This window comes from Vidua chalybeata (genome assembly GCF_026979565.1).
Source record: "Vidua chalybeata isolate OUT-0048 chromosome W unlocalized genomic scaffold, bVidCha1 merged haplotype SUPER_W_unloc_1, whole genome shotgun sequence".
Taxonomy (NCBI): Eukaryota; Metazoa; Chordata; class Aves; order Passeriformes; family Viduidae; genus Vidua; species Vidua chalybeata.
This window is the reverse complement of record NW_026530320.1, coordinates 1,093,786-1,118,931: the sequence shown is the minus strand read 5'-3', so window position 1 is coordinate 1,118,931 and position 25,146 is coordinate 1,093,786. Positions and strand designations below refer to the sequence as shown.

The following is a 25,146-nucleotide window of genomic DNA, read 5'->3' as shown; positions in this document are numbered from 1 at the left end:
ACTGTGATTCTTATGGCAGGGCAACCATTGTCAGGGGACCACTAGGCCCAGGAAGCAAGCTGTATTTTGACCCACCAATTGATGATGAAAATTGGAAAGGTCCCTTTGCCAATGGGACCTGGGCTTTAAAAGGGCATTACTGGATTTGTGGCCAATATGCTTACTGCAGGTTACCTCCAAACTGGTCATGGATATGTTATGTAGGGTATATTAGACCATTGTTCTTTCTGCTACCACAAGTTCAGGGAAATCAGTTAAGAATCAAGGTATATGATAATCTAATTAGAAAAAAGCAGTCAATTGATGTATCCCTGGCTGGAGGGAGCACCCAAAAGTGGGGTGAAGATGAATGGCCACTTGAACTAATTATACAACACTATGGACCAGCCACATGGAATCCTAATGAATTAATATCAGGTGCCAGAGAACTCATTCATAATTTAAATCAGATAATTAGGTTACAAGCTGTCTTTGAAGTAATAATGAACCAGACATGTGCAGCTATTGACCTCCTTGCTGACCAATCTACTCAGATGAGAAATGCAATATTTCAACATTGGATGGTATTAGACTATTTATTAACAGAAGAAGGGGGAGTGTGTGGCAAATTAAATGACTCAAACTGCTGTTTACAAATGGATGACAATGGAAAGGTGGTGAAACAAATAAAAAAAAAGAATAAGAAAGTTATCTCATGTATCGGTCCAAACATGGAAAGGATGAGAATGGGACATGTTTTCGTGGTTACCTGGTGGACTATGGGTTAAACAAATGCTTTTCTTCCTCTTATATGCTGTAGCAACTCTAATCTTTTTACCATGTATGATCCCTTGCTTAATACAACTTATTCAACATAGGGATTCAAAGGGATGAAGGTAGTAGCCATGCCTAATGATCCAGAGATGGCTACAAAAGGACAGAAATTGATGTCACTGCAAATAATTGCAAAACCAAAAAGACCCAGGAACAGGAAATTAAGTCAATGATAACTAAAGTTTGTAAAGACATTTAAAAAAAATAAAAGACGAGGGATTGAGAGGAATGAGGGATTTGTCTTTACAAACAAGCTGTGTGTCTGCTGGTAGATAAAACTAGCACTGAGAAATAAAAGAAACAATGGAAAGCATTCCACTGATTGATGAATGGAAAAAGATATTTGCCTTTACAAACTGTAGGCTTGCTGATAAATTAAATTAGATATTGAAAGATGAAAGAAACAATGGGGAAAACCCCTAAATTCCATAAGAATTAAAAATTAAAAAAGGAGGGTTATACATTAGAGGGAAATCTTCGGTATCAGGTGTTTCGGGAAGTCTGTACCTCTCAAGTACCTCAGCCAATGGGGAAAGAGAGAAGGGAAATGTAGCTGGGAAATTAGGATAAAAAGGAGGCTGCGTCCTCCAAAAATTTGAGAGACCCTAGGGGAATGCCCCATGGCCTCTCTCTTTATTCAAGTTCCAAAATATTTGTCAACCCTTAAATGCATGTTCTCCAGCTGTTTCATTCTGCAAAATGCACTCCAAATTACTTCAGTTCTTTCTGTCAGATACTATCAACTGCATCCCTCACCACAACCTAATGAACTCATTATACTCCACACAGAACAGGACAGAGACCAAAATTACTGTACATCTAACAAACAGCAAATAATCTCACAGCACAAACTGTGAAACTTCTAGATATTGTCAATGATTTTGCCATAATAGGCAAGCAAGCAGAACCAAGTGAGGAAACAACTTTGACAACATTCCTTGCTTAACAGCTGACTGTAATACTAAAATCAATTTCTGGTCTTTATAACTTAAAAACTCAATAGCTGAGAAGGGAGAAAAAGGAAAATATGGGGTTCAACTTGCAGACAGCATGTCTACAGTAGCACTAAGAAGACTGTAGGTACAGCTTTCAAACCAGACAGAAACAGTGCATTAGTGAAAGAAGAAAAATTAACTTTAAAATGAAAACCAAAAGTTTTTTACCTGTATTCAGCTCCCCATCCTTTAACAAAACTCATTCTTATGGTACACATTCTAGTAAGCTGATAAACTGCTTCAAAACCTTGATTCACAGATTGAGCCAGAAGAGCAGCAAATTCTTGGTTATTAAAGATTTTTAGGTTGCATCCTATAAAGAAAAAAGTCCAAAGAGTACAATCAATCAATGAATATTTGTGTTTGCTACACAGAAACCCAAAACTATGAAGAAACTATGAAAAGGAAAGCAAATGTCCAGTGAATACATTCACTGAATATTTTTACACAAGACCTTGAGTAAGCTACTAACCTGGTGGAATTTTGCACACAGTTGCAGGATGCCAGCCATATCTTTGATTACAGTTGGGGCTCTGAACAAAAATTGCGCTATCACTTAAGCACTCAGCAAAAACTTCTCCACCAATGTAATAGAGACGTACTCCCCTTCCTGTAGCAAAATTCAAAAGAACTCTAGTTATGATATGACCCAACAAGATTAACAAACAAGAGAGGATTTTGTTTCAGAGAAGGCCAAGGTTTTTCTTTATAACAGAAACAGAAATCAGTTATCTACAGAACAACACTGCTGGGCTGACAGCTGTAGCAGGAGCAGAACACAATTAACTTGCATTTTTCCTCCCACAAACTCAAAATATTTGAAGGAGAAGTAGAATAATTTTTGGTCAAGAGTGAGATAGAATTTTCTAGCCATGTAATGGCTTATAACCAAATCAAAATTATAAAGCCGTGTTCATTACCAAATAATTTTTTACTTAAAGAAATACCAGAATCAAAATTAAAATATTAGGTTCAAGAGAGTGCTAGTATTAAGGTGTTGTATATGAAGCAGCACAGGCCACTATGGCAAAAAAGGAAAACAGTGTACCACTTCACTCTTTGCTTACATGCACCCATACTATTTCACAACCCACTGCATACCCCTTTCTCTGTAGTACTTGAACAAAATCAACAGGACTTAATTCAGCCCTATTACAAAAAAAAAACCCATAAGAAATATTATTGTTCACTTTTAAAGTGTGGTTTTGTTCTCTCTCTCCGAGTGGAAAAAAACTTGTATGGCTTATTTCTAGCAGAAGATAAGTAATGTACAATTGAGCTCTCAAAGGAAGCTGTTTATAATTAACAGGTTCTTTAAAGGCCATAGTTTCTATTTTCCCTTTTCTTTAAAATAATTTTTCAAACAAAATGTGAATTGCTCAATTAAAAAAAAAGTGAGAGTTCCTTACATTTTTGCTTTTCCTCATCATTGATCATTTTGATTAGTTAGCACAGGTATAGCCTGGGCTTCTGCACATCTAAATTTTTATTAGACAAGCATTTGGATTTGGCATAGAGGCACTCAGAAGATTCTATTAAAGAAGTTGAAATTTTTACTAAAAATCAAACCAAAAAACCTCATAAATGTTGCTAAATAAAATAATCCAGAAAAAAAGGCTAGTTTATTGAAGAACCTAAAGCCAAGACACTGCATTGTTGTTGGGATGTTGGGGGACACGAGACAGATGATGGACTTTGGACCTTATTAGTATAAGAGATTTGATAAACAAAATACCTTGGCAAAAGCAAACGGAACTTTGAAAATTAGATCTAGATTGCAAGAAGATTAAATCAGACAGGTTTACCAGAAAAAGAAAATCTGATTAAACTCTGCAAGCAAGAGATGTTGTAATATGCATAAGTTTGTGTATGTGATTTTAACCTAATCATTGTACGACACATTACTAGTCTCCCTAAAATAGTATATATGCATTTGTATCCCACAATAAATCGGATTCTGATCACCGAATCAGTCTTCCCCATCTCTCTTCATCGCCAAAACATTGTAGAAAATAATATTCTTTGCTAACCATTACAAAGAAAATCTTAATAATGTCAAAACAGCATGTTATCTCAACTGCAGCTTTTCCCATTTCAGAAAAGCATTCAAGTGCTACCAATGTTCATTCTCCATTTTATAAATTAGAATAAACTAAGCAACACGCTAATATTTTGCAATTAAAGCTTAAATTTCAATTATAAGCAACTCTGAATATAAATGCTACCTAGGGCAGAGCAGTCCAATGAGGAGCCTGAAAGCCAAAAACCTGCCCCTTGGGATACTTTGATGCATCATCTTTTTCCAGAAGGCAGAGAACAGCAACATAAGCAACAGAAATCCCCTAGAGTTGAGTGGCTTCCTCCTGTGCCACTTGCATCCTGACAGTTGTGTGACTGCTGCTGCCATCAGCTTAGTGACTACTGATTGAGGAAAGGGAGATCCTTTCAGCTGTAGCTATCACTACATCTATTCCCAATTGCAACAGGCTGTGGTAACAGAAGCAGCTATATTTCTCCTCAATTTCAGAGGCAGCGACCTCTCTATCTTTCGACTTCTGTCCTTAGCAAGAGAGATCAAGCTCCTCTTGGCAGGCCCCAAGAGAGAAGTTCTATGGCTGGCTGCACAAGGGGGAAAGGAACCCAAAACACAGATCTGCCCATCCTACCTGGATCATTCCAGATAATTTAATGTCTAAAATGAAATTAAAGATCAGAGATCTTTACCTATGTGTCGCCTTGTCATTTCCACTGTAGCATTTCTGTTTACGTTGGAAAGCAAACCTAGACAAAATCGTTCTGAATTTGATGGATCTGTAAAGCCATCTACAGTCAGGGAAGGCTGGGATGCATGGAAGGTTTCTCCCACTCTCTGATTCAATTCATAATATGCTATTGAACACCAAAACGCAGGCTCCGAGTAAGTAACTGGTTGCAAGTCTATAAAAAAAAAATTTAAAACAAGCTTAATACAGAATTCAAGGCTGAAAAGAAATCTATCTGCCCTGCTACTTGTCTCTCCCAGAAACAACAGCTGTTAGTCTCCACAAATTATATTTTACTTGCTGTCATTTTTACCTACTCCAGTAAACATAATGGAATTTAGATTTTCACACAAAGAAAGAAGGAGGGGAAGAGGGGGTGATCTAATCTGACCACAGCTCATTTAGTTCAGTACTTGCATTTTGCTTGGCAAAATTATTAAACTAATGCTGCTGTGAGTGCCAGATGTTGAGACATTTCTGTTGCTTTTCTGTAACTTACAAACATTTTGGCAATGTTAAAAAAAAGATTAAACTATCAAACACTGAACCACACAAAGGAAAAATATTAATATGAAAATGATATTTTCTTATATTACACTAGATCTTATACCATCTCTATCTAAAAGTTGTTCTAAGATCCTTTTACTCTCCCCTATGAGAGCTCAATATCTTCCCTGTGCATCTTCAGCTTTTCCTGAGCTGCTTCCCCTTTTTACCTACCCTCATTACTTACTAAGTGTTCTGAACAGCATTTTTCTGTCATCATTCCTTAAACAAACCCAGGGGAATCTGATCTTCCTGAGGCATTTATACAAATACACAGCAATAGCACCTGATCGAAGCAGGTGGGCAACTAATGTGGGAGCAATGATTGTGTTGCGGTTACAGGTGAAGCAGTACAAGAGAAGAGTAGCAGAACAAGGGAGTCAGCAAGTCGAGGCAGCACTATGGATTGGCTAACATCCTTTAAACTATTTATTTTATAAATGCTAGTCCTGCACACACAACCGTATTATTCTTTCTCTTTGCTAGGAACTCAACAGTTACAGAAATAGAGTAGTAGTTAAGAAGTTATTTACCCAGCCCTATTATGTTTATCATCAGGAAGCCAACCCAATAGTCTCCTCCTAATACAGTTCTTAATTTTTTTAAAGTACGTTTTCAGTTTTAATGTAATATATACATAAAGAAGAGTCATCACACAGAGAAACAATTACAAGAATTTCCAGCTTACCCAGGCTATGATTAACTGGAGAAAGACTACTAGGAGACAGCTCTGCTGGAGATCCTGTTGAAGCAATACAGATTGTTTCAGAGCAAATGACTCTCATTATTTCAGATAAGTAGGAATAACCATTATCTAGATATAGTTTTACATTGAAATTCTTCGGAATAAGAAACCTCAGAAATACTAACACCACTTTTCCAGCATATCACACACTTATTGTGAATTAAGACTGCATTTAATTTTCCAGACTCATGGGACCCTACTCCTCCTCATAAACCTAATTAACATCTTAGTGTTGTATTTGGCAGAGCTTTCACTTCATGCACACTCTATGAACATAACTTTATGTGCTTGTCACAGAATCACAGAATGGTTTGGATTGGAAGGGACCTTCAAGATCATCTAGTTCCAATCCCCCTGCCATGGGCAGGGACATCTTCCACTAGACCAGGTTACTTAAAGCCCCATCCAACCTGGCCTTGAACACTTCCAGGGATGGGGCAGACACAACTTTTCCGGACAACCTGTGCCAGTACCTCACCACATTCACAGGAAAGAATTTCTTCCCAATATTCCATCTAACCCTACTCTCTATCAGTCTGAAGCCATTCCCCCTTGTCCTATCACTCCATGCCCTTGTCCAAAGTCCCCCTCCAGCTCTCCTGTAGCCCCTTTAGGTACTGGAAGGTGCCCTAAGGTCTCCCTGGAGCCTTCTCTTCTCCAGGCTGGACAACCCCAACTCTCTCAGCCTGTCTTCATAAGAGAGGTGCTTCAGCCCAGTGAGAAGGTAGTGACTTCTTCCCAAATTCAGTGGAAAAAAAGCTAAGAAAAAGTGGATGAGACAAGCAAGATATTGCTTCTATTCTCAATGGAGAGTGTTTATCTCTAGAAGAACAACCTGGATTTCCTCATTTGAGATTATTCTTTCCTGGAAGAAGGAAGGAAAAAATTTAGAAAAACATTAACTCTCCAACACAATTTGTGCACTTGTAGACAAGATACAAAGAGGCTTTGCACAGAATCATTCCTACAATATTTGCTGATATCAGGCTTTTTAAATTAAGGTAGCCATTATCACACAGTGGGAAAATATTGCAGTTCTTTTGGAAACTGGTGCAGTTGATTCCAACTAACTGAAAAAGATTGCTAACATTAGCTAACCAAATATATTCAAGTCTGCCAGCAGATAGCAGGATGTTCTTATCCAGCACATTAACTGTTTTTTGACAGTCTAAAGCCAACCACATTCTCTAGAAATTCTTTCATACAAAGGCACAGATGCTTCATATTTCTACTACTCTTTCCATAGACCTTTCTATATAAGAATTGTTTTGAAACATGGCAGAAGTGATAAGGTGCCAGAGGTAAGAGACAGGTTCTCAAAATTCAGAGTCTGTAACTTGTTTAGGCAAACAGACACATTGCTTCAACGAACCTGTTTCCAGAAGGTAAAGTTGGGGATGTTTAAAACAAATCAGCTATTAAAATCTGATGAAGACTTAATTAGACCTGTATGTTTTTATTACAAAACAAATGTAATGTACTTAATATGGCACAGAATGTTTTAAAAGCATTCCCCTAACAAAATATTAATTTGTTCACTAAAGACTGAAAGTGATATTTTAAGCAGAAAACACCAGGTTGTACAGAGGAAAACTGCCATAATCTTTTAGGCTGAATTCATGCTGCTATGCAGAGGGATCACAGCTAGTGATCCCAAGTTTTGAAAGTAGTTACCTGTATCCATGCTTTGGTTCAACTGCTGGTCATTTGTTTCTCCATCTTCACTGATATATCCTGGAGGTGGTGTTTCTGTCAAAAAAAAAAAAAACCAACAAAACACCTAATGGTTCAATAACTGAAGAAATTAAAATACTCCTCATGAGCTCCATTCAATACTTAAATACTTTATTAGAATGTCATTTTGCCATCCATTTCTCCTTCCAGTAGGTCTTCAAACACATTACCTGCCTTAACTGTCTATGCAAAATGTATAATCTCTTTTATGCCAGTCAACTGTTCAAATGTGTTATATAATTAACAGATAATACTTGTCTTTTCCATTTAAGACAAGATACTTTCACTAGAATAAGTAACAGTTTTGTAATTGTGATCAACAGCTTTCACATTTAGTAGAATTACAAATGAAAAAAACCCCACATCTGGTGACTTGCACAAAAAAAAATATCATGTGAGCTGTCTTAACGTACTATAATGTACTATAACCATCAGATCCAATACCCTCCCATGCCTTATAGATTTGAAGGTTACTTTTCAGTTCAATTCCCAAATCCATTTTCCTTCATTATCTAAAAATTTCACTCAATAATAACCATATTATTTAACTAGTTACACTGCACAAGCTCTATTATCATTATTACTTCCAAGCTCTATTAAAACAATCATCTATTCTTTTAACTAGCTTTCTTTAAAGATGGAGTTTCAGTAACCAAAGCAAATTCAGAAAGAAGTTTGAAGCATTCTGATACTAGAAACTTTGCCTAATTCAACAGAATTGTCTTCAAAACCCAGAAGAGTATGCATGTTCCTTTTCTCCATTCAAAAGGTACTTTGTAATCCAGATAAGTTAACCAATTGCCTTTCAGGAAATAATTTTCTTTGAACTGGGCAAATGTCTTTTCCTATATGGAGTCGGACTTCGATGATCCTTGTGGGTCCGTTCCAACTCAGGATATTCTATGATTCTATATATTAAAGGCAAAACCTGGATTCCTTTAGTGAAAGTGTTTGAAGCTAACTATGTCTACAATTGCCTTAGAATTGTCTCTGAGACATCTGAGGGATTAAGTACATTTAATTACATTATTATCAAATAGCAGAAATTTAAAGCTTTTTGCCTAAGAATTAAAATCAAATTATATCAAATATCATGTCTGAGATTTACAGCCATATATTAAGGTCAGAAGGAAGTCAGTGACAGGAAACTAGATTAAGTCAGTTGATTAAAAAAAATTAACCAAAAGAATTATCGTTCATTCACTGTAAAACTAGTGAGCTAAATATAGATGTGACAAAATTCAAACGAGAATTTAAAAGGGTGATTAAAGGAAATCTTCACTATCAAGAATTATGATAACAAAAATCATACTAATTTTGAACATTTTTATTGAATTCATTGTGATAAAGTGGACTCCACCCTTCTCCAAATTATTCATTATAGTTAAGGCCACAGCCATGGTAAAAGGTCAAAAACCATTTCCAATCCAACCCACGCCTCCTGTTTCCAGTTGCTAATCTAGAGTCTTTGGCACAGATTATTTTCCATAACTAATCTCTGTCTGAATAGAGATTTCCTCCACGTAGTAGTATTAATTGAACATACAGCCCCAACAGGCATCCTGCACCTTCACGACTGCCATCTTCCCAGTTATAAGTGAAACCAACCTCTCTGTAGACCATGTACTGAGACAGTATTGTGGTGCAAAGCTACCATGGTCTTAGTTTGGCCTACTGCTAAAGAAAATGGTTCTCTGAAGCAGGCTGTCAAGATACACAAGACTTATCAGAACCTAGCTAAGTGTTCAAGATTAAGTCAGCAAGGTCAAATAAAGTAAGATGCCATGAATACAACAGGAGGGTGTCAGTGACAAAGGAGGCAAGGTGTGGTTAGCTGCATAAACATTTGAAAATCATGTGAATACCCACAATCACCGTGAACAAACTTCCTGCAAATAACTACCTAGCTACTTTAGCTCATTTCCATAGCACTGGATTTGCAAATGGTAGCTTTCCAGTAAGTTGTTAGGAAATGGTATCAAAAGCCCTCAGATTGAGTCAAAAAAGGCATACATCAGTTAGGAAAGCAGCACCAATTTCTATCCCCTTAAATTGCTCTTTAAAGATCTACTGTCCCTAGGTGGCCCAGATTAAACAGATGAGAACAAATTTATTGCATTTTTTAATGCCATTTCAATTCTTGGATACATTTAAAGAAAACACAAGCAATGACCTGCTTAAGACACACTGATACAATTTCTATATTGCACATATTTGAGTTTCAAGTAATTTTATTCTTCAAGAGAGTCTAGATCTGAATTTTCAGCTTGTTCATAACATAGCTGCATGAAACATTTATGAGAAAACTTCAGCTTTACTTGGTTTTACACTCCAGGCAACTTCCCAAAGGGACAGGAAACACAAAATTGGGGCAGGAAACAAAGTTCACTGATTTTATGTTTCAGTAATAGTGCCAGGTTTCGGGTGCACTGTAGGAGGTTAGTCTTGGGGTAGGGAAGGGGCAAAGAAGAGAAAGAAGGAATTCTTTGATTTCAGTATTGTTAGGTTGCTCTTTCATACTAAAAAGACAAAACTGTGCACACAATAGTAACAAACACACAAAGCAGACCTTGATCAATTGTGGACTACAGATCAAAACACTAAGTCACTGATTTGCAACTTAAAGTTTCTCCACAAACTACATGTGGTGAGATTGAGTAGTAAACTGCTGCTCAATCTCCAACACACAGCATTTGGCAACCCCTATATGCTTGTAAAACAGATTGAAAGCATAATACAAAGGTCTATTTTTCACTCATTAGCATTCTGAATCTTAAATAAGCTACTGAAACCAAGTAAGCAATATAGTTTCACACAAGATCGTGTTCTGCAAACAGCAATGTTCAGGTATTTCCATTGGAACTAATACACAAAATCAACTAGATCTAACTTATTGTCACATCTTGCAATTAATTTGATCACTTAGGAACATAAAATTACCATCTTTGTTTCAGCGGCACAATGTCAAACATACTGTTTACAGTGAAAGTTAAGAAAATACCTGGTATGTAATTGCTCTGTGGTTCAATTCCAGCTGGAAAGTTAGTGTTTTCAGGAATGGAATGGGTATAGTCATCAAGAGGCGGCAGTTCTGTTAGAATCTCAGTGTGCCGTGGCACTAGTACAGGAGGCAAGACTGGAAAAGCAAAATTCGAAGCATTGGTAAGACCCTCAAAATGCACGCTTCTGTGAGCTAAAAGGAAAAAATATCTATCTAGACCATCTAACAATTTCTTCAGATGTTTTGAAATTTTCTGAATCTCAGTACTGCTAGTATTACGATTGTACTGCTAGTGGTAGAAACAGATTCCTGAAGTGCCTCTTGAGTAAGACTATTCCACATTAGCAAAGGTGAGTCATCTCTCTTCTCCTTTTAAGTCTGGGTCATATTTAGCCATCTGGAAACCACTAGTGGTCCTGGAAATGTTTATCGGGATAAAGGTATCTCCACATTCATAAAGATTTTTCAGTAATTTTACTATTAAAAACTATCAGGTGGTTTTCTCAAAAGCTGTATCCCTAAGAATCTTGTACTTTTGGCAAGAGAAAGCATTTTTCTCTTTTTCACTTATAACATGCTGATCAAGTACGTACAGATGCTATACAAAGTCAGAAGTATTCTTCCTACCTGGCGTCTCCACCCTCTGGTAGTGGTAAGGGTTTACACATACTTCATCCTTTTTAAGATTAAAAGCATATTCACAGTTTTCAATTGCTTTAAGTTCATGGTGACTGTGAAGATCTGGCCAGCGCCACAAACGACAGTAAATAACATGTGGCAATCCTTTACGATGAGATACCTGTAGACGGCCATCGAGAGATCTGGAGGGAAAATATGTTAAAAAGTTTTTACAGACTGCATGTTCTTAGCCACTTAAGCAAGAGTGTACACACATGGGATGGGTAGTTTATTCATTCTCAGAATTCAGTAGATTGATACTGCTAGTGACATTTATACTCTTGTTGAAAGGCTTCAAATGTGATAAAAATGATCATATCAGTAGTCTCTTAACTTGTATTTGAGTTGCTCTAATCAAGTGGCAGTTAAATTTAGAATTCATTAAAAGCCACTTTACCTCCAACCAAGTATTTAGGATGATTGCTTCATATATTTTTTTAAATGCAGAAGAGAGTTGTTAAAAAAAAAATCACACACTTAATGGTCCCTTCCACTACTAAACCTCAAAGCTTTGCTGTGGCATAGATGCTTTATGGCTTTAAGAATTCCAACAGGACTGTAAATAAGCCTATAAGCAGTCAGCTGCCCAAGTGATCCACATGGCAGTATAACTGCAATGCAAAATGCATGAATGCACATCTTTTAAGGACTGTACAGTTTATCTTCTTGACTTCGTCTGCCTTACTACCAGCTGAAATAATTTTGCTAGTTTTAAGACAGACTGCATATGCTTACACAAATGCAGATGTTTATGATTGTTATGGGATGGGAGACAAACCTCAATACATAAATCAAGTAATGTGACATGAAAAAATAAAGACCCTGTTTAGAATTTGCCTGCCATTAACTACTGAAGAATTTACAAACAATTCTTTAGTAGCTCATATCTGAGCCAATTAGCAAGATTTAACTGAAAGCTTGTGACATACAAAGCAGTTTAAATACTTTGTAAGATTAGGCCTAAAGAATCAAGCTTCCCAACGTTGTTAATATAAATACCAAATCATATTAGAGCTTGCATTTAACAAGTCTTCCGATTCTTTCAATAGCACTGTCATGAAAAATCAATATTGCAAAATTAGAATTTCATTGGTCAAAACATCAGCTGATAACACTTGGATTTCTACACTGGCAAGCAAATATCTTAAGATGCTGTACCATGAAAGGCCTAGGAAGTATTTTAGTCTATTTTACAGCTAAAGCATCCCATTACAGACCCTCCAAAGCCAATCCCTCCCACAATATTTCTATGATGCAAGAGGGCAGAATATTCACCTGGTTTGTTCAGAGAAGCTGTAAATGCCTGTTGTATCCCACTGATCTATCGTGTTTGGTGTACTCAGTCCCCAAATTTCAGAACAAGTGCTGTGCATAATAAATTGAAAACAAAAACAAAAAATTGATATGAATATGGAACATGGTTATTCAAAACACTATGGTGTCAAACATGGAAAAACATACAGAATACTTCCTTTCACATAGAAGATAGAGCATTGTTAGACTTGCATTTAGACTGACATCTCATGCTGTATTTTCTATATGAAGGAGGCTATCAAAATGGAACAAGTGATTCAAGGTAAATGATAAATGTTTTTAAAAGTTGAACAAGTTCTCCGCTTTTAAGTAGTCAGTACAGTTGTAACATTACTTAAAATAGGCTAAACTTCTTCAGCCTAGCTCTTAAAAAATTCAGTTTTAAAGGGTAGTTTCTGGGATTGTTTCTTGGGGGTTTTTTGTTTGTTTTTAAACATAAGCTTCCCTAAGACTTCAAACAAATGCCATGTATATCTGAAACTGAACATCACAATCTAACTTTCAGATACCACCACTTAAGCACTAATCTCATTCTCCATGCACATACTAATTTCCTGCTTTCCCCAAAAGAGGAAAATTCAGACTTTAAAGAAAAGCACATCGTAGCTAATACGTCTCACTGTTTTCTGTACTCTCCTTGATTAAACAACTAAATATTCTTTTCCACAGTATACAAAACACAGAATGCTTAACACAGTTTTACAGTATAGCATTTTAGGATTCAACTACAGGATAACAAACCTTTAATTGCTAAATCAAGAAGGAGGAAAAGAGAGACAACTAAGTTTTTACCAAACTGGTTCAAGGACAAGATCACAACAGCAAAGAAAAAGAAGCCTTCAGTCAGAGGCACAAACTAAAAGCAGCATCAGATTTAAACAAAGCAAGAAAACAGCATGGGTTTGTAAACAGAAAGCAGACTCAGAAGCATAAATCCAGCTCAGCTCTATCACAGACTTGCTCTGTGATCACTAAAAATGGACAGTTTATTTTTATATGTGACATACAACTAGACTTCGCACCTCAGAAATTATGAGAATTTGGTTCACAAGCAACTTACATCTCTATTTCCTAATTATAGAGCCTGAAGTTTGACTGTCTGCTACAGTCCCTTTAAAATAAATAGCCTCTGAAAAGTTGCAAGAGAAAGAAAATAATCCAAGTTCACCAAACTCCTGGTTTTAAATATAGGTGTTGTGATTTAAACTACTAAACTTAGCTGATGCAGTCGCAAGTTTGTATTGAGTGCTTAAGGGAAGAGAAGTGGGTATTTTTATTTCCCCTCCCTACACAGGGAAAATTCAGTAGTGTTATGAAACAAGAAGACATAAACATAAGTGTGGGCTACTGATGAAGGGAATTAATGGTTCTTGTCTCCTTCTTGCCTGTCCCAAACACCTCACTTTTAGTGCCATTCCAGGGAGGCTGAAATGTTCATGCAATTGAGCGGCAACCCAAATCAATCAACTGGCTATCTGACCACAGAACATACATGGCAGAAAATTTAACTTTTGAGAGTTACTTTTCATCTAGATCACTTCTATTCACTGTAGAGCTACACGAGCACTACAAATCAGGAATAAGACTATAATTGTGGACAGCAACCTGCATTTATCACAAATAAAATCGTCACATAAAATATGGCCTTTGACATTTTACTGATTACGGACACAAATAAAATCTTGTAGTAGAGAACATTTGTCTAGTAGAGCGCAGCAGAGTGTCAGACGAGAAGGCCCATTCTCTGATTTAGATCCAGCTCTTCAAAAGAGCCAACTCTCCTGAACAAGTTACATCTATCTCAGACACAGGCAGCATCACAGATCTCTAGAAAGTGGGCAAAGAGGGATCCCGAGCATCACTATATCAGCAGAGCATACAGCCTCTTTTTCACATTCCTAAGATGTCTCTAGGATGGTAGACTGCCAGAAGCTGCGTAATGATTAAAATAGTTGCCCTGAAGACACATAAGGTGCCTGTGGGATGCCAGGGAGCATTCCAACACTGTACTGTGTCCTTAAATAGTCACCACTGCTGCTTGTAAGACAGACCATCACATACATTAAATCAGAAGAACAATCAGCAGACACAAAGCCTGCTGCATATTAATTGACACAGTCAGCTCATCACCTTTGAGCAATGGATCCTTTATACAAAGCAGTGCTCCAAAGCTGACACTGTTACAGATTACACATTCCCAAAATTGTGGGGTGCATCACTGGTGAAAGCATGGCATGCCACACATTTGCTGCACAAGACTTAAGATAGCACATGCAAAAGTAAAATTTCACAGTTCCTGACAAAGCATGATGAATAGGAATAGTATTTTATATTGCTAACCTCTTATCTCTATAAATATTCAAACTATCAAAGCCGACAGCATATTTCATAACCTACAGAAAGACAAACAGTATCCTGAAGTGACTGCAACAGTCATAGGTTACAATGAAGCTCAGGACAACATGGAGGGAAGGCAGGCCAGGAGGTACAGAAAAAGTGAACAGTTAGAAGTTAGAGCAAAACTGCTCTAGCCTACAGCAGCTTACATGACATGCTATCTTCCAGAATGTGTCTTCTTGGAGTTAGGATTAACAGAAATCTTTTACTGGTTCATCGACATTATGACTATACTCAACTCAAATAATCCACAGTCAAACACAGAAGAGCCTGCAGGAAATCAACCCATACGAACAATAAAGTTAGCTCAAAATAGCTTTTACTGTTCACTGAAAGAAACATCTGAGGAAATAGAGTGGTCTCTCCACTCTCCTGCTCACATAAAAGATCCATTACCTGAGATGCAAGACTGTCTCCCCACTACATCACCCAGACAGTAAACAAGGCCTCTTAATATTCACATACATACACACTAAATCAGAATTAAATTCCTCACAATCCTAAAAAGCATACTTCATGCACAGCACTTCCATGAAAGACTACAATATGTTCATTCATATGCAAGCAATAGCCTGACAGAGGGCAGACACATCTATTCATCCCAGAAAGGTGGTGCTGGAAAGGTGACTGCATTCTAAAAGATGTTTAAACAACCACTGTAAACAAACACTAAAACCCTCTGAAAGGGAAACAGGAGTACAGAATTACTGTCCCAAAATAAATAGGATGCATTCTCTCCTAAACCTACCATTCTGAAGCATCCAAAACCCCTTGTGAAGAGTCCTTTCTATTCCTTATTCCATAAAGAATTTAGGAGAATCAAGGATTAACATCTGTACTCATAAATTAGAGTCTTGTCTGGAAATATTCCCATGCCCTGGAATGTGATAATTTATGCTAGAAAGCAGCTAGGACATTCCCCAGCACTGGGCCATGCCAATTACTGTTCTTCCACACAATTTCCAGGTTTGTGAATGGCACATCATCAGAACCACTTCAAAGATATTTACATATGAAGTACCAGAAACTCTATAGAGAAGTTGCTAAATATAATTTTCTTCTTCTTCAGTCTCAGAAAGCAGAATGTAAAGGAGCTTAAAAGGCACCAAGTTCAGTTGACAGCCTCCTCTTTACCTGAAGCGGTAGCACTAGAGAAATTGTAAATAAAACCTGAAATGCAAATAGCATCACACTTGTCAAAGCCCACATTATACAGAAATCATTACAGAATGGTCTTGGATATTCAACTTTCTTATTTGTGAAATATTACACTGAGCCACTAACATTTCTACTGAATCTTTCATATCTTTTAGAATCTACAGCCACAGAAGTTTGCCAAGTCCACATTCAAGGCAATCATCTCCATTTGTTTTTTTTCCTGCATCCTATAATCACAAGTGTTTCTTCCGTTTAATCTGTCTACCCCTACATTTTCTGAGGCATTTGTAGTGCTGTGACTAAAACAAAAAAATAATTTTAGTAAACCATGACAGTACCCCATTTATTTGTTTTAAAGTAGGAGATGAAACTTTTCAAATTCTAGACTTGTTATGCAAAATCTTCCCTATAGATGTGAGCCTGACATTTGTTTTTACTCACATTTTCACTGAAAGACTAAACAAGAAAAATGCAACAAAAAATATGATCAGGTTTTCACTTGAACTGGAGAAGTTACTTAGCACAGGGACACAAACCCCTTTATACCAGCCTAACATTTACAGGACTTACTACCTTGACTTACTAACTTTGTCGGGGGGGGGGGTAGAAAAGTGGTGCAGAATTTGCTTTGAGAGCTACACCAAGCTATCAAAACAAGAGTTAGAGCAGTAAGAAATGACCACTAGATTTATAGAATCCAATTTTCTCACAACAAATGGGCAAATGCCAATGCATTAACGTTGCTCATGGTTGCTTGTGTAAAATTTGCCTGAGAAAACAGGTTGAAGTCTGCAGATTGAAGATCTGTACCTTGTATACTAATTAGTTTTTGTTTGTGTGGTTGAGGGTTTTTGTGGGGATTTTTTTGGTTCATCACTGGTGAAGCTCCTGTGAAGACACTGTCCCATTACACTCCACTGATACTAACTTTGAGAAAAGGATCAATGAATTGATGGATGAAAGAACAGAATCCTTCCTCTCATACCAGTTATCTTCTTTCTGATACACCTAAGGTTCAAGAACAGCTGGGAGGGAAACATACCAAACCTTTGGAACTAGTTCAGAGAGGGTCTCAAAGACAACAGTAATAGGAAAGCCTGATTTGACAAGCTTAGGTATAATACAGATGAAACAAAGCTATTAAAAAAGTTCATTGGCTTACATACAATATTGTATTCAGCACAGACAGTTCCTATCAAGTCTGCCAAATTCCACCTTGGACTTCTGGCGGGCAGTCTTTGGCCTGTTTAGGACATTTACTGACAGAGTACCTGGGGAGTCAGTCCTGAAGGGCAAAGGTGTTCAGGAAGGCTAGATGTGCTTTAAAAAGAAATTGTTAAATATTCAGGAGCAGGCTGTCCCCATGTGTAGAAAGACAAGTTGTTGGGGAAAGACCAGCCTGGTTAAACAGAAAATTTAGGCTGGAACTTAGGGGAAAAAAAAAGAATCTATCATCTCTGGAAGGAGAGACAGATAACTTGGAAGGACTATAAGGATGTCATGAGGGACATATATAGGGAGAAGATGAGAAGGACGAAAGCCCAACTAGAACTTGATTTGGCCACTGCAGTTAAAAAAAAAAAAAAAAAAGTTTCTATAAATACATTTGCAGCAAAAGGAGGGTCAAGGAGAATCTCCATTTATTGAATGCAGAGGGTAGTGTAGTGTCAGGGTATGAAGAAAAGGCAGAGGTATTTGATGGCTTCTTTGTCTCAGTCTTTAATATCAAGACAAGTTGTCCGCAGGATAACCAGCTCCCTGAGCTGGAAGGTAGGGACTGGGAGCTGGGTGAAGCCCCCATAATCCAGGAGGAGATGGTTAGTGACCTGCTATGCCAATTAAATACCCACAGGTCTATAGGCCCAGAGGGGATCCACTCCAGAGTAATGAGGAAACTGGCAAAAGAACTTGCCAAACCACTCTCAATCATATACCAGCAGTCCTGGTTAACCAGAGAAGTTCTAGCTAATTGGAAATTAGTAAACGTAATGCCCATCTACAAGAAGGGTTGGAGGGATGATCCAGGGAACTACAGGCCTGTCAGCCTTACTTTGGTGCCAGGCAAGGTTATGGAAGAGATGATCCTGAGTGCCACTACATGGCACATGCAGGGCAATGAGTGGATCGGGCCCTGGCCAACATGGATTTACAAAAGGAAGGTCCTGCTTGACTAACCTGATCTCTTTTGTCCCGGGTAACCAAAAATGTGATTGTATTCCATATCTATCTGTGCCAAAAATTGTTACTGTCTCTTTAAGACCCTGCAATGCAACGGTGGGGCAGGGGGTGCCCGGGGCTTTTAAAAGTTGGAGCATGCAGGGAGCCCTATCTTTCTTGCCATTTTGGCTCTCTCTCTCTCTTTCGCCTTGTAGCTCTTGCCCAAGGCAGAGGCTCCCTTTTGTGGTTTATTTTCTGTTTCTCTCTGGCCTCTGAAGGGGGTTGTTTCAGGCAGGTTTCTGGACTCACAAAAGTAGCAACTCAAGAAGCTGCATTCCATGATCAAAAACTGTCTGAGAGTAAAATTTGCAACACCTGTCAGCAGTGTGAAGTCTAAGCTGGTCTGGGTTTGGGCTGCCATGCATCAGTGCCTGAGAGTCCATTTTCTTCCCCCTCCATGAAAGCGGGGATCCAAGACAGCAATGCCACCACTGGCAAAGTCCAGTGGGTGGCAGGCAGCAGCAAGCAGTAGCACTGACCCTCACAAACATCAGCAATTCCCATCTGCCACTAAACTGCTTCATAAGCTCCTACCTTCCTGTTTTTTTTTTCTTCTAGGAGCAAGGGTGCACCAAGCGGGGTTAGTCTGCCATCTCCCTTTTGTCTCACAGACCACACAGGCACCTGAAGAGCATGTAATCTTGGAGGGAGGGCTGCCACTGTCTTTTCCCTTTGTCTCTCTACACACGTGGCGAGCACCCTCTTGGGGAAGGAGACACCTTGCCATTTGGGGTTTCTCTATTCACAGGGAGTCTGTGGGATTTCAGCAACTTTGTAACTAGTGTCTAAAACTTATTTTTTGCCTGTTGCTGTTTCATTTTTTAGTAAACTTATTTTTTCACTTATATCTACTTGTATTAGTTTCTTCTTATTGGTGGGAAGGGATTCATTAAAACTAAAGAGGTAACTCATTTGCGTCCACCTTAAATTGTCCTAAAACAAGACACTTTCTATGACAAAGTGACCCACTTAGTAGATGAGGGAAAGGCTGTGGATGTAGTCTATCTAGAGTTCAGTAAAGCATCTGACACCATCTCCCACAGCACCCTCTTAGAAAAACTGGCTGCTTGTGGCTTGCATGGGTGGACCCTTAGATGGGTAAAAAACTAGCTGGATGGACAGGCCCAGAAACTTATGGTATATGGAGCTAAATCCAGTTGGTGGCCTGTGGGTATTCTCAGCTCAGTCAGAGAAAAAGAGAAAGGTTTTCTAACCAGGCAAGAGCCTGGGAAGCAGTTGGGAAAGAATGTAAATAAGTCTCTAATCTACCTTGTTATTCACATTGTTTATAGATATGTTCTGCCACTGTGCGTCATTCACTGCACACCAATGGTGTGACATGTTTTTACTCTAAGACCAATGAAATTAGTCTTCTCGATGTTCTCTATATATAGAGCGGTACATTTGAAATAAAGGAGATTTCATTTTCTTAGCCTTCTGGAGTTCTCTGTTTCCGTCCTGCTCAACGGCATCAGTGGCCTGTCACTAGCTGTGTTCCCCAGGGCTCAGTTTTGGGGCTGGTCCTGTTTAACATCTTTATTGATGATTTGGATAAAGGGGTCAAGTGAATCCTCAGTAAATTTGCAGACAATACCAAGTTGGGTGGGAGTGCTGATCTGCTCAATGGTAGGGAGGCTCTGCAGAGACATCTGGATAGACTCAATCAATGGGCTGAGGACAACTGCATGAGATTCAATAAGGCAAAGTGCTGGGTCCTGCACTTGAGTCACAGGAACCCCATGCAGCGCTACAGGCTGGAGGAAGAGTGGCTTGAGAGCTGTTTGGCAAAAACAGACCAGGGGGTGCTGGTTGGCACTTGGCTCAATATGAACCAGCAGTGTGGCCAAGAAGGCCAATGACATCCTGGCCTGTATTAGAAATAGTGTAAGCATCAAGACTAGGGCAGCGATCATTCCCCTGTACTCTGCACTGGTGAGGCCGCACCTTGATTACTGCGTTCAGTTTTGGGCCCCTCACTTCAAAAAGGACATTGAGGTGCTGGAGCATGTCCAGAGAAGGGCAACAAGGCTCGTAAAGGGTCTAGAAAACATGTCTTATGAGGAATGGCTGAGGGAGCTGGGGTTGTTTAGTCTAGAGAAGAGGAGGCTCAGGGGGACCTCATCTCTCTCTACAATTATGTGAAAGGAGGTTGTAGTGAGGTGGGGGCCAGTCTCTTCTGCCATACCTGCAGTGAGAGGACCAGAGGAAATGGCCTTAAGCTGAGACAGGGGAGATTCAGATCAGATATTAGAAAAAAAATTTCACTGTTAGGGTGGTCAGGCATTGGAATAGGTTGCCCAAGGAAGTGCAAGAGTCACCATCCCTGGAGGTGTTCAAGAGGCATCTAGATCTGGCACTGGGAGATATAGCTTAGGGGTTATATTGATGGTGCTGGGTGGTATAAGGACTTGAAAGGCACAGTTGCCCATCTCAAACACTGTCAAGGCCACAGAAAAAACTTGCCAAAAGCCACAGGAACAGGAACTTGAGATAAGCACAGAGGGGAGGAATTTGTGACAGGAAGGTGCTAATTCCAGGCTGGGCAGAGGTGAGATCTGGCTAGCACATGCTGGTTTAATGCATCTGGACAGAAAATCCAACCATGGCAAACTGTGGTAATGTCAAGACTCTCAGTTCAGTCGAAGAGATTCTCCCAGGCTTCAGGCCTGGGAAGCTTAGAGAGAAAGAATGAAAACAATTATTATCTCTCTTCTTGTTCATGTTGCTTATAGATATGATTCTCCAGAGTGTGCTATTCATAGTTCACCAATAGTGTGAAAGGTTTTTACTTTGAGACCAATCAGGTTTCACCTTAGCAAGTCAGATTATAAAAGGACTTGCTACTTCTTAATAAATGCTCTCTCTTTTTTGCCTTCTGATCATTGGAGTCATTCCATCCTGTCCCTGACTCAACAGTGTCATGGTAAAGGAAGCAACTGCTCATACACATATCACCCCAAGTTTTAGGAATGCCATTGTGATCACCACATAGATACCCAAAACTTGGACTGTGTAAAGTTGGTACCCCCAAAAGAATGACTCTGGGACCCCCACAACAAAGTCCAGGGTGAAGGAGAACTCAGAGGATGCTGTTAGATCCACAGGTGGTGACTGTCTTCTGCTCTCTCCTCTTTTCTCTCCCTCTTTCTACTTCCACTTTCTCTCCCTCTCTCTACTTCCACTTTTCTCTCCCCCTCCTCACGCATCCCTCTTTGTCTCTCTTTTCTCTCTCTCCTCCTTTCTCCCTCTCTCTCCCGTCTCTCTGTCGGTCCTTTCTCTCTCCCCCTTTCTTTCGCTCTCATGAAAGACCTTTTGTTGCTCAAGGCCCCACTTGAAGAGGTTCTTTCAGGTCATTTGATAGAGGGGGCTCAGAAGCTGGCTATAAACCTAGAACATGCATTCTCCGGAACTCCACAAGGCCTAGAAAAGCTTGTGTTTCCTTCTTGTTAGCTGGTGGGAAAAGTTGCAGTTTTGTTAACCACCTCTGTAGGCACATGACAGCATCCACCCTGCCATTTTATTCCCAAGGTCCCTTGGCCTTCCTTTTCTTTTTGGCAAACTCAGTTTTCCAAAGAATCTGAATTATTTTCTTCCCTTTCTAAAGCACTTCTTCTGCCTTATTGCCCCACACAATGTCATTATCAATATATTGTAGATGTTCAGGAGCATCACGTTTTTCCATTTCAGTTTGGATCAGTCCATGACAAATAGAGCTATGCTTCCACCCTTGGGTGTGCGGTGGGGCCGGCGTGGGCTCCATGGCCAAGGTGCATGGGGGTTGGAAGTTGACTCCGCAGGGGCAGCGGGACCTGCATCTCATCGCCAGGCAAGTTGCCACCGGCAGCAAGAACCACCGAGGAAGCCAAAAAATCATCCTCCAGCTCTCTTATTCCTGAAGCCTGCAAGGCTTTAGAGACAATTACTGATGCTCTGCAAAACAGACAAGCACATCGCTATGTTCCAGATAAACCTTTTTTTCCTTGCAGTTTTAGGAGAAACGCTGAGACTGCATGGACTCATTTTCCAATGGGACTCCTCTCAAAAATATCCTTTGTTAATAATCGAATGGATTTTTCTTTCTTACAGGCCACCAAAGACAATCTTCACATCTTCAGAGATGATATCTCGGATTATTATCAATGGCAGAGCTAGGCTTCTTTCTATAGCAGGTCGCGAATTTGCAATCATCTGTTTACCTAGGATTAAAACCTACTTTGAATGGGCAATGCAAAAGTCAGAAGATTTGCTGTATGCCTTGTTAGATTTTCCAGGTGTTTGCTCCATTCATTATCGAGCACACAAATTGATCAAAGCTAAATTATGCTACAAAGAGAAACCCCTTATCAGTGAAGAACCTTTAGATGCAGTTACTCTTTTCACTGATGGGTCAGGACAAACACACAAGGCAGTAGTTACATGGCAAAATAAAGATACTAAAGCCTGGGAACAAGATGTTAAAAAAGTTGAAGGTTCTCCTCAGATTGTTGAATTGGCAGCAGTTGTAAGAGCATTTCAGCTCTTTCCAGAACCTTTTAACCTAGTCACTGATTCAGCATATGTTGCTAATGTTGTTAAGAGAACTGAAGGGTCTGTTTTATAGGATGTTAACAATGACAAGTTGTGTCTTTGGCTTACCTGTCTTTATCAATTTTTGTTATACAGAACTAATCCTTATTTTGTTTCTCACATCAGAGCTCATTCTGGTTTCCCAGGATTTATGGCAGAAGGAAATGCACATGCTGATGCATTGGCATCAGCAGAGTCTGGGGAAAGGGTTGCAGCAGACATTGAAGATTCCACTTCAGTGCTTCCTGCAGCTACCTTGCCTAACATTACTGAACAAGCTAGATTGAGTCATGCATTTTTTCACCAAAATGCACAGGCACTCAAACGAGATTTTCACATCTCCCTAGAGCAAGCACAAGCCATTGTACAGGCTTGCCCCAACTGCCAGCTTGTCCAACCTATCCCTTCTACAGGAGCAACCAACCCATGGGGGTTGGAAAGTTTGCAGAAATGGCAAACAGATGTCACAAAGTACCCTTCTTTTGGGAAATTTAAAAATATCCATGTCTCTATTGACACATTTTCAAATGCAGTTTTTGCTTCTGTACATACAGGAGAAACAGCTAAGTATGTTTGCCAGCATTTTTCACAAGCATTTTCCTCATTGGGTGTCCCTCAAGAAATCAAAACTGATAATGGTCCTTCATATGCCTCACAAGAATTGGCCACATTTTTGAATGACTGGGATGTTCACCATACATTTGGTATTCCCTACTCTCCCACGAGTCAGGGAATGGCAGAAAGAACACATCAAACTCTAAAATGCATTTTAGATCAGCAGAAAGGGGGAGGAGCCCAGGACACACCTCAAAGGAGGTTGAATAAGGCTTTGTATGTTTATAATTTTTTGAACAGTTCTGCAGAAGAGCCTGATCATCCTATTTACAGACATTTCATGAACAACAGAAAAGCAAAACTGAAAGAGCACCCCCCAGTTTTAATTAAAAATCTAGAATCAGGACAAATAGAAGGACCATATGATCTTATAACAGGGGGGAAGGGGCTTGCATATATTCCTACAGATACAGGACTCAAGTGTCTGCCAGCAAAAAAACGTGAAATCGTACCACCCATCAAAGCCCATTGACGCTTCCACATCAGCCAGTGACCCCACGAGTGGAAGTTGAGAAACAGGCACCCAAACGTGAACTACACAGAATCACCCAGAGAAAACTGTCTGCCAGAAAGAGTTCAAGAAAAGAATGGAGTTGCATTATTATTTGCGTGGGTGCATGCTACTTTTACTCTTTTGTTTTTATTTTTGCAGTGAAGCTTTACCTGTAACTCAACCAAAGACAAATGTTTGGGTTTCTTTAGCCAAGTTCACAGGCTCTGACACCATCTGCTTATCCAACACTAGCCCTGATAAACCTTTTTCAACTTTAGTTGGAGTGCCTTTCCCAGAAGGTTTTGATAATGGCACTTTTGATAAATATTGGCCATATGATGATCACATTTCCCCAACTCGCAGTCCGAGACACCAAACTTATATTGATGATTTTAAAGTTGATAAATCTGACCTTCAAGAATTAGAAATTTTAGGCTCATTAACTATGGACACTTGTTATTTGTTTCATTTCGTGGGAAAAAACAGCCCTCATCTAAATGTTACTCCTTATCACCCAGTTTATAGTAATATGACTTCTTGGTGTCATCAAATTAAGCTTCTTACATATGATGAACCTCACACAGATCGTTTTAACAAACTTCCAATTCGATTTCCTAAAGGAATTTGGCTCATCTGTGGAGACAGGGCTTGGCAAGGTATTCCCTCAAAACTAGATGGTGGCCCTTGTGCCCTGGGACAACTTACAATAATTGCTCCCAGTGTCAAAAAAGCAATCAAAAAGAAAAAATAGAAAAATAACAACTTCCTTGGGGCATCATTATGAGGGCAACTGCAATAGTCATTTTCACCCTTGGAACTCTGGAAAATCAATTGTTACAAGCTTTTTTTTTTGCCTCAGCTAAGTTCTTCAATTGCATTGAAACAGTTAAACAAATTAGGGTGTTGGCTCAGTAAAGAAGTAAATGCCACCTCTGCTATGATTAGTGATTTGCTAACTGATGAAGAGGCAGTCAGACATGTCACTTTACAAAATAGAGCTGCTATTGACTTTCATTTACTAGCACATGGGCATGGCTGTGAAGATTTTGAAGGATTGTGTTGTATGAATTTGTCTGATCATTCTGCTTCTATTCTTAAACAGCTGCAAAACT

General features: G+C 39.1%; 1 protein-coding gene across 1 annotated transcript in view; it reads right to left on the bottom strand.

Annotated features, from left to right (window-relative positions):
• The window catches only part of LOC128782851 (mothers against decapentaplegic homolog 2-like), a 91,814-nt gene that overhangs the window by 32,593 nt on the left and 34,075 nt on the right, over positions 1–25,146 (bottom strand). The window contains exons 3-10 of the mRNA XM_053933343.1: positions 12,550–12,639; positions 11,224–11,417; positions 10,597–10,731; positions 7,536–7,610; positions 5,805–5,858; positions 4,533–4,745; positions 2,281–2,418; positions 1,977–2,121 (exon numbers count right to left, since the gene is read on the bottom strand). Coding sequence (XP_053789318.1) covers positions 1,977–2,121; positions 2,281–2,418; positions 4,533–4,745; positions 5,805–5,858; positions 7,536–7,610; positions 10,597–10,731; positions 11,224–11,417; positions 12,550–12,639 — 1,044 coding nt within the window. The remainder of the gene's footprint in view (positions 1–1,976; positions 2,122–2,280; positions 2,419–4,532; positions 4,746–5,804; positions 5,859–7,535; positions 7,611–10,596; positions 10,732–11,223; positions 11,418–12,549; positions 12,640–25,146) is intronic.